The 8,236-nt window shown below is 26.0% G+C and overlaps 4 protein-coding genes across 5 annotated transcripts; 1 reads left to right on the top strand and 3 right to left on the bottom strand.

Moving 5' to 3' along the window:
* Positions 1–217: 217 nt before the first annotated feature.
* On the bottom strand, positions 218–1,715 carry LOC122855611 (nucleoside diphosphate-linked moiety X motif 19-like). Its single transcript, XM_044157105.1, has 5 exons — positions 1,602–1,715; positions 1,193–1,547; positions 887–1,125; positions 592–750; positions 218–531 (listed from the first exon to the last, which is right to left on the bottom strand). Exons 1-5 carry the CDS (start codon positions 1,692–1,694, stop codon positions 259–261), a joined length of 1,119 nt encoding a protein of 372 aa, XP_044013040.1. The 5' UTR covers positions 1,695–1,715; the 3' UTR covers positions 218–258.
* Positions 1,716–1,921: 206 nt separating this feature from the next.
* On the bottom strand, positions 1,922–2,472 carry LOC122855613 (succinate dehydrogenase assembly factor 3, mitochondrial). The gene is made up of 2 exons (XM_044157108.1): positions 2,181–2,472; positions 1,922–2,107 (listed from the first exon to the last, which is right to left on the bottom strand). The coding sequence occupies exons 1-2, from the start codon at positions 2,355–2,357 to the stop codon at positions 1,922–1,924; spliced, it is 363 nt and encodes a 120-aa protein (XP_044013043.1). The 5' UTR covers positions 2,358–2,472.
* On the top strand, positions 2,460–4,929 carry LOC122855609 (DNA helicase MCM9-like). Of its 2 annotated transcripts, none has more exons than XM_044157103.1 (7): positions 2,460–2,673; positions 2,755–3,056; positions 3,126–3,809; positions 3,874–4,253; positions 4,316–4,525; positions 4,587–4,738; positions 4,824–4,929. In XM_044157103.1, the coding sequence occupies exons 1-7, from the start codon at positions 2,667–2,669 to the stop codon at positions 4,898–4,900; spliced, it is 1,812 nt and encodes a 603-aa protein (XP_044013038.1). In that variant the 5' UTR covers positions 2,460–2,666; the 3' UTR covers positions 4,901–4,929. The 2 variants fall into 2 exon arrangements, with proteins under 2 accessions (XP_044013038.1, XP_044013037.1); XM_044157102.1 differs by having other exon boundaries at positions 2,747–3,056.
* Positions 4,930–4,937: 8 nt separating this feature from the next.
* LOC122855612 (secretory carrier-associated membrane protein 5) lies at positions 4,938–7,752 on the bottom strand. Its single transcript, XM_044157107.1, has 7 exons — positions 7,345–7,752; positions 6,681–6,965; positions 6,535–6,598; positions 6,344–6,472; positions 6,013–6,271; positions 5,827–5,944; positions 4,938–5,752 (listed from the first exon to the last, which is right to left on the bottom strand). Exons 1-7 carry the CDS (start codon positions 7,399–7,401, stop codon positions 5,591–5,593), a joined length of 1,074 nt encoding a protein of 357 aa, XP_044013042.1. The 5' UTR covers positions 7,402–7,752; the 3' UTR covers positions 4,938–5,590.
* Positions 7,753–8,236: the final 484 nt, after the last annotated feature.

The raw sequence follows: 8,236 nt of genomic DNA, 5'->3' as shown, positions 1-8,236 counted from the left end.
CATTGTGAAAAGAAGATAAAAAAAAAAATATAAATAATATTAATTTCTCCTCCTGGCTGTGTAACCGGGGTTAAGGAAATTCATAATTATCATTTAAATATATTATTATTATTATTAACAATCATTGCCTCGTTTAAAAATTTTGTGTAAATATAGGTTTATTGGCAAATATAATATTAAAAATATGATTAATTAATCCAAGGCTTTTTTTTTTCAATAAATAATTTTGAAAAAAGCTAATGTTTATATTTATTTAACTTATAATTTATTTTTATTGATTTTAATGTTGATTGATTCACCTGACATTGGTGATAAATGACCATCGTTTGATTGGAAATTATCTGATACAATTCTTTGAACTTGAAATTCATAAAATTCCATACGATTTTTAACATGTGCTAAATAACGATATTCACTTATTGTCATATTTGATTTATCAATTTCCATTTTATCAGTTAGACTAACTTCATCAGGATACAATGAATCACCAGGTAATAAATATACACTTCCATCTGATAAATTTACTTTAACCTGTTGATTAAAATATTGATTTAATTATTTATTTTATAATGTTAATATAAATAGACTTACAGCCATGTTTAAATGACAACCAAGATGACTACGTTCAACAGCATGATCAAAGAGATTATCCAATGATTCAAATTTACCAATTCGTGCTATTTCATAATATTGTGGTGGAGGTATTTGTAAACCATTTGTTTGACTTAATAAATCTTGTGGATAATCCCACTAAAAATATTAAATATTAAATTTACTTTTATCACTTGAATCATAACAAAATAAATCATTTAAAAAATATTCTTAATAAAAATTATCATCAACAATTGAATGACAAAAAAAATTACTAAAAATATTAATAACATACTCGTAAATCTTCCATCTCAGCTGGATCAAAATGAGCAACAGGTTGTGCCTCCATAAAAGTCATAAAAAATGCTGTATCAAATCTTTTATTTCTAAAAATTGTTGGTGTCAACCAGTTGCTCCATTCATGCAAAGCCCAAATATCTGGATAGCACTGAAATTTATCACACATTCGATAAAATTCATTTGAATCTTCATGTACTTTTTTTTGCCAATTAATCATCACATCACTTTGACAATCTAAAAACTTTTATAATATGTATTTAAATAATAACAAAATGTAAATTTAATAAATAATAATATCTACCAAAATTTTCATGTTCAGCCCACAATGATAAATGTGTATTATTATTTTTAATTAATTTTTTACAAATTAAAATACCACATTCTTCAAATGTTTCTCTTATTGCTGTTATTCTCAAGGATATTTCTCTGGGTAATTCATTGCTTCTTGATTTATTAAATATATATGGTCGTGTATTTGTTTTTGGTAATAATGACGTGAAACTATTACTATCAAATCCAAATTTCGAATAAAGACTGCTCCATTTTAAATCAGCATCTGATTGCTCAATAACACCACCAGGAAAAACATAATGCTCTGGCATAAATGAAGAATTTTTGTGACGTTTTAAACTCAACAATTTATAATCATACTGAAACTATTATTAATTAATTAATTTACATTTTTTTTATTGTTAATTATTTACACTTACAATTGTTGATGATAATTTTTTGTTAATTTTTTTACCACTACGAGCACACAAGATAATACTTGCAGCTTCTCTCCAAGGCTTCATTTTTAACATTTATTAATTACTATAAAATACCAATTAAGTTTTTAAATTATTTATTTTTTTTTTTTTTGCACACGAACACGTCACTCAGACAGCTAGAGGTTATAGCAGTATGAACAAGTCATAAACAAGTGCTTGCATAATTTTTTTTTCTCAGATAATAAATGTTTAGTTTTTTTTTTTTTTTTTTTACACATATATTTAACAGCTGTCAATTACACACCTATACACATACACTATTATGAATTATTATTTAATTTTTTATCGTCTTCTATTCCATTAGCAGCCAGCATAAGTTCATAAAGTTGATGAATTTGTTCGTCTTTCATATTTTGTAAATACTCTTCTTGAAGAGGTTTGCCAAGTTTTTTGGCATTAATAGGTCCACGTAAACCAAGTTGTTCAGCCAATGATAATGCATAATTCTTGAAATAAAATGATATAATTTTAATGATTAATATATTTGTTAATTAATTATTATAATTATTAATTTATTACCGCCCATTCATTCATGAAAACATGTGCTTCAGCTGGATTGCAACTTTTATGTCTCTTAAATTCATCACGTAAATAATCATTTCCTAGTGGTTGCATTTCAATTGGCAATCCTCGATGAAGTTTTAATATTGTTTTGTAGAGTATTCTAACTCGTTGAACATGAGTTAAACTTGTCATGTTTAATTAAAAAATTACAAATAATATTAAATTGTTATTTGTCAACAGTTTGATGTTCATCTGTAAACATAAAAACACCAAAACAATTGTTCTGTCAGATCCAGATGAGAGAGGACAGGTGCTGCGAACGTGTAAAAAATTGTAACTATTGATGCAATGAATAATAATAAAAAACAACAACAAACAACAACAATACATTTGAAAAAAATTATGTTGTGACCATGCTGGCTGATTATTTTATCAAGTTTCATGCTGATGATCTTCAGGAAATTTTAAATTCACCTGATAGCTCTCAGCATTATTCAATTTATGTCAAGTAAGTTGACACTAATAATTATAATTATAATAATAGCATAATTTACTCTACAAGTATTTTGTTTTGATTCAAGCTTTGTAGATTTACAAGAACAGGATTTTACAGCAGCTTGGAATATACTTTTATCACCAAGAAAATATTTAAAGCTTTGTGATGAATCAATTGTCAAAGCACAAACACAAATAATTGATAGTAGTTATAATCAGTCAATAAAACCTTTGGTACACACAAGAATAACAGCAGTTCCAAGACGTGAAAATCAAAATGATTTTGGTGAGCTTGTTGTTACATCTGGTATAACAGTTAGAATATCACAACCATCAATTATAAAATTAATGAAAAAATTTTCATGTAAAAAATGTGAATTTATAACTGAAGTTAAGGTAATGACAATTGATAATTCATATATTTATAATTTTATATAATAATGATTTTTATTTTATTTGAAATAGTATGATTGGGAACGTCAAACATTTGATGATGTAAAAAATTGTAAAGCATGTCAAGCTAAAAATATTATACAAGTACCATGTTTACAAGGTGATGATTCTGCTGATTATCAAGAAGTTAAAATACAAGAAAAATGTCGTACAGAAACAAGTAGTTCTTATAATGTTGGTATGCAAGTTATATTACTTGATGATTTGGTGGATAAATGTTCACCAGGTGATGATGTAGAAATTAGTGGTGTTGTAATAAGAAGATGGTCAACGCTAACAGCTGGTAAAAGAACTGAAATATCAACAATAATGATTGGTAATTCAGTATCAGTATTGAGAAAAGTTGTTGATTCAAATCATTCTGTAAATGATATGAAAAATATATTTGATGATTATTGGTCAAAATATATTGATGCACCTCTTGTTGGAAGAGATAATATTCTTGCATCAATTTGTCCTCAATTATTTGGTATGTATACTGTTAAACTTGCATTGGCAATTGTTCTTGCTGGTGGTGTACCAAAAACAAATTCAACTGGTGTTAGAGTTCGTGGTGAGCCACATTTATTAATGATTGGTGATCCTGGTACTGGTAAATCACAAGTACTACGTACAGCTGCTAAATTAGCTGTTAGATCAGTGTTGACAACTGGAATCGGTACAACAGCAGCTGGTTTAACTGCTGCAGCTGTCAAAGTATGTTAACAAACATCAATAAATAATTAACTTTAATTAAATTTAATTTAATAATATATTTAAGGATACTGATGGATGGCATCTAGAGGGAGGAGCATTAGTATTAGCTGATGGTGGTGTATGTTGTGTTGATGAATTTACAACAATGAATTCAAATGATCGTGCATCATTACATGAAGCTATGGAACAACAAACAATATCAATTGCCAAAGCTGGTCTTGTTAGTACACTTAATTCAAGATGTTCTGTTGTTGCTGCTATTAATCCAGTAGGTGGAAAATTTATACAAGGTGAAGAAATGAAAACAAGACTTGGTAATCCATTATTATCACGTTTTGATCTTATTCTATTACTCAAAGATAATAAAAAACGTGAATGGGATATTATGACAACTACACATATATTACAAGCAGCTTGTAAAGATCCAGAAGAAGATATTAAAATGTAGTATATATATATAATTTATTAAATAGATAAATAAACTAATTAATTTTTTTCTTCAATAGGAGTGCTAAAAAACCAATGGACATATTAAAATCTGAGGGATTATGGAAAGATGAAAGTCTTCGTGAATATTTTTCACATGTTCATTTGTTAAATCCAAAATTAACTAAACCAGCTGAAAAAGTATTAAGTGCTGTTTTTTTGTATCACCGAAAAAATCCGAATAGACGAGAAGAGAGAACTACAGTCAGGCTTTTGGACAGTTTAATTAGGTAAATTTATTAATGTAGTTAATTAATAATATAAATGATTAATTTATTATTAAAATATTAGATTGGCTGAGGGTCATGCGAGATTAATGTACAAAAAAGAAGTTGACATTGTTGATGCAATTGTTGCTGCTCAACTTGTTGGTACTTGTCCAAATGACAATGATGCAGGATGTCCATTTCCTGATGATCCAATGGCACACTGTGATAGAACAAGTTAGTTAATAAAATATAAATTATTATTTTTCATTTCAAATATAATATTTATTTTTATTTATTTATTTATTTTTTTTTTTTTCAGTGAGAACTGTGCTTGAATTACTTAATTTAGAATATTTATATCCATCTCCTAGCAACAGTCAAGACTCAACAGAATAATTGTAATTATAATTATTTAATTAATAAACATTAACATTAATTTTATATATCATGATTTTTTGTTTTTCATTTTTTTTAATAGTAGCATAGAATAAATGTATATACAATGTATATTTCAGTTTTTTTTTTTTTTAAATAATTAAATATACACATTATTTAAAAAATGACAAATTTAAAGAACACAATCATCAATTCATTCGTAATTATCTTTCATCAAATGACTATACAAAAATAACGATCGATTTTTATTGTTAATGAAATATTGGTCATGCAAATAAACCAAATATTTCAAATATAATTATTATTTTTTGATAATTTATAATATTAATAAAAATAGCTATTGTTTAATATATTTTTAAATAGTTTATCGAAGTCAATGAAATATTATTTTCAATGGAAAAACGCAGTCTCAATGTGAGCCATATAATTATTAATATTAAAACATTTGATACTTGATTTATTTTTATTTTCAGTTTATGACAGACTAGTTTTTTTTGTTGTATTTTTTTTTTTTTTATTATTCAAATAACAATTTAACAAAAAAAAATATTTCAAGGGTGTAAAAAGAAAAAAAAAAAATAGCTTAATAAATCATAATAATGAATTCTTAAAAAATATGAAAGAAATATAAATAAAAATCAGACTCGAGTCTTAATAAGATAATTTTTTTGTTTTAAATTTTGTTTCTTTTTAAAATCGTGGTTGTGTTGCATTTGAAACTTGTGTACGAATAGCATTAGTTGCAACTTCACTTGCAGCTGATCGAACATGTTCATTTTGCATAAAATTAGTTGTAAATTCTTGCTGTGCTTTAGCAACACTTGCACTTGAAGAACGATAAATTCTATGAACCTAAAAATAATAATTAAATAATATAATTTAAATCAATAAAATATTGAATAATGAATTAATTTAAATTAACTCACTTTAGTTAACATGAGAAACATGCCAAATGCTGATACGAAAAAACCTGCAGTAATTGGTATCATCATGACTCCTAAGAATCTCGAAGCTTTAAAAGCTGGTACTATGTAAAATAGGCCACTGAAAAAAAATCACATATAATTAAATATCACATATTACATATTGATAATTCAATTATTAATAATTACCAAATGCCTGGACCACTCCATCCCAATGCTTGGAAACTTGTTATTACTAATTGAAATGTGAACATGAAAAAGAAAACCATAAAGTTAATTGAACTGTCAGTTTTGAATGCTTTGTAGCCTGGACGAAACCAGCAGACAAAAGAAAATGGTGCTAATATAAATATCCAAACAATTGCCATCAATAGTGACTGGATATCAGCTGTTATCAACATATTTGCAAGCTGTCCAACCAAGTTGAGACACAACACAGAGAAATGAACTGAAAAAAAAACAAATAGTAACAATGACATATAATAAATAATTTATAAATATATAAATTACAAATACTTACATAGCCAAAGATAATACAATTGTCGAACAATATTTTGAAATTCAGTATCAATTTCAACATCAATATCTTGGTAAAAACAAGGCTGGAAACAACATTGTTCTGGCAATGGTGGCCAATTATTTCTTCCAGCTATAATATTTATAACAATTAATTAATTATCATTAATATTATTTTTTAAAAATTATACTTACGATAATAATTTGAATTTCTTATTTCTTCTTCTCTTCTAGCTCTCCAATCTGCTCCAGTTTGTGGCTAAATAAATTAAATTTAATATTCAATATCAATATTTATTATTATTGATAAATAAAATAATAATAATTTAATTAGTTTGAACCTGTGATGTTGGTTGTTGTTGTAAAGTTGGTGAAAGTTTTGGAGGAACAGTTTGTTGTGGATTACGTGTGTATAATGGTGGTGGTTCTTGAACAGTTGGTTGTAATGTTGCAGGTTGTTGTGTTGCTCCAACACCACCATACATTGGTGGATTTGATGCACCACGTACTTGTTGGGAATTTGTACCTTGTGCATTTCCATGAACTGGTGGATCAGCAAATGGATTATAATCTTCGATACCACTTTGTGGTACAGCTGCTGCTGGTGTACGTCTAACTGATGGATCCTTTCACAAAAAAAAAAATACCCCAGGTTAATATTTAATTTATTTACAAATTGTATTTCTTTAATAAGAAAATTCATTTATCAATTTACACAACGTGGCACAAGTTAGCTATGCATGAAAATAATAACAAAGAAATAAAATAAAAACAAGATAACATTGTGGTAGAAGCATCAAAGTTTAATAATAATAATAATAAAAATAATAATTATTATTATTATTATAATTGAAAGATGAAATATTTATTCATCATTTAGTAATTAAAAATCTAAAAATTATTAATGTCCAAGTCGTCATATAATTATCATTAATTAGGCTACTGATTGCAGTCAATGATAAAATAATTTACATGAAAAACATATGAAATGATAAACTAACTAACCGAGAATGGATCGTTGACAGTTGGCTCGCCAAATGGATTTTCCTCAAAACCAGACATACTTAATTTTTTTTTCCTCAAATGTAGTCTTATCAGTTGGATTTATGAATAATATTTTTAACAGCTATCTAAACTTTTTATTAATAACTAGTTGATGTAATTCACTGACAAGTTAACTGTCAGACGTTCAACATCATTGGTTGGCAAACTCAAAGATTATATTTTTTTACGTGGCAATAGTTACTGTTCTGATTCACCACTTATCAATCTTGATAAGAAAAATATAAATAATAATAATAATATTTTAAGGTATAATTGATTGGTTTTTATCTTTAAAATAATTGATCGATTCACCAATATACTAACATTTGACACATGATTTTCATCAACTTTTGTTGTTATTATTATTTGTTTTTGACGTTTCAATAGTCAAAGTTTCAATGGTCACGTCATGAAAATTATTTTATTTTTAATTATGCAATTATTCACAAAAATTAGTTAATTATTATTTAAATACGATTTTTTTTTTTTAAATAAACAATTATAATTTTTAATAGATAATTTGATAATTAAAAATTAATATTATGAATTTGAATATACAGTTTTTCCACCGCCATTTTATTTTTGTGTGTTGGACACTAGCGACTGTTGCGGTTTTCCTCAAAAATAAATTTCATCATCTGTCTTTATCAAAAACATTTTCTCTTTTTCCTCTTGTGTGTTGAAAAAAAGTGTAAACAAGTCTCATATTATTATTATCTAATTTTGTTTATCAACAAAAACATGATAGCTCTAGAGTAATTAAAAAAATATCGTGATATTTGTTGTATAATTGCAAATTTAATAGAAAGTACATTAACATAACCTCAATTGAAGAAAAATATATTTTTTTCTC

Source organism: Aphidius gifuensis, linkage group LG4 (genome assembly GCF_014905175.1).
Source record: "Aphidius gifuensis isolate YNYX2018 linkage group LG4, ASM1490517v1, whole genome shotgun sequence".
Taxonomy (NCBI): domain Eukaryota; kingdom Metazoa; phylum Arthropoda; class Insecta; order Hymenoptera; family Braconidae; genus Aphidius; species Aphidius gifuensis.
This window is presented reverse-complemented; position numbering and strand designations above follow the sequence as displayed.

What these genes read in the sequence shown, in the direction of transcription:
- LOC122855611 (XM_044157105.1), bottom strand. Translation starts at nt 1,694, where the DNA reads ATGTTAAAAATGAAGCCTTGGAGAGAAGCTGCAAGTATTATCTTGTGT. An exon ending in AAAAATTATCATCAACAATT is followed by an intron (nt 1,548 to 1,601) that starts GTAAGTGTAAAT and finishes AATTAATAATAG; the next exon opens with TTTCAGTATGATTATAAATT. An exon ending in GTTGTCATTTAAACATGGCT is followed by an intron (nt 532 to 591) that starts GTAAGTCTATTT and finishes TTTAATCAACAG; the next exon opens with GTTAAAGTAAATTTATCAGA.
- LOC122855613 (XM_044157108.1), bottom strand. Translation starts at nt 2,357, where the DNA reads ATGACAAGTTTAACTCATGTTCAACGAGTTAGAATACTCTACAAAACA. An exon ending in TTTTCATGAATGAATGGGCG is followed by an intron (nt 2,108 to 2,180) that starts GTAATAAATTAA and finishes TTTTATTTCAAG; the next exon opens with AATTATGCATTATCATTGGC.
- LOC122855609 (XM_044157102.1), top strand. Translation starts at nt 2,579, where the DNA reads ATGCTGGCTGATTATTTTATCAAGTTTCATGCTGATGATCTTCAGGAA. An exon ending in CATTATTCAATTTATGTCAA is followed by an intron (nt 2,674 to 2,746) that starts GTAAGTTGACAC and finishes TTTTGATTCAAG; the next exon opens with CTTTGTAGATTTACAAGAAC. An exon ending in TAACTGCTGCAGCTGTCAAA is followed by an intron (nt 3,810 to 3,873) that starts GTATGTTAACAA and finishes AATATATTTAAG; the next exon opens with GATACTGATGGATGGCATCT.
- LOC122855612 (XM_044157107.1), bottom strand. Translation starts at nt 7,401, where the DNA reads ATGTCTGGTTTTGAGGAAAATCCATTTGGCGAGCCAACTGTCAACGAT. An exon ending in AAGAAATTCAAATTATTATC is followed by an intron (nt 6,473 to 6,534) that starts GTAAGTATAATT and finishes TAAATATTATAG; the next exon opens with CTGGAAGAAATAATTGGCCA. An exon ending in TGGAGTGGTCCAGGCATTTG is followed by an intron (nt 5,945 to 6,012) that starts GTAATTATTAAT and finishes ATTTTTTTTCAG; the next exon opens with TGGCCTATTTTACATAGTAC.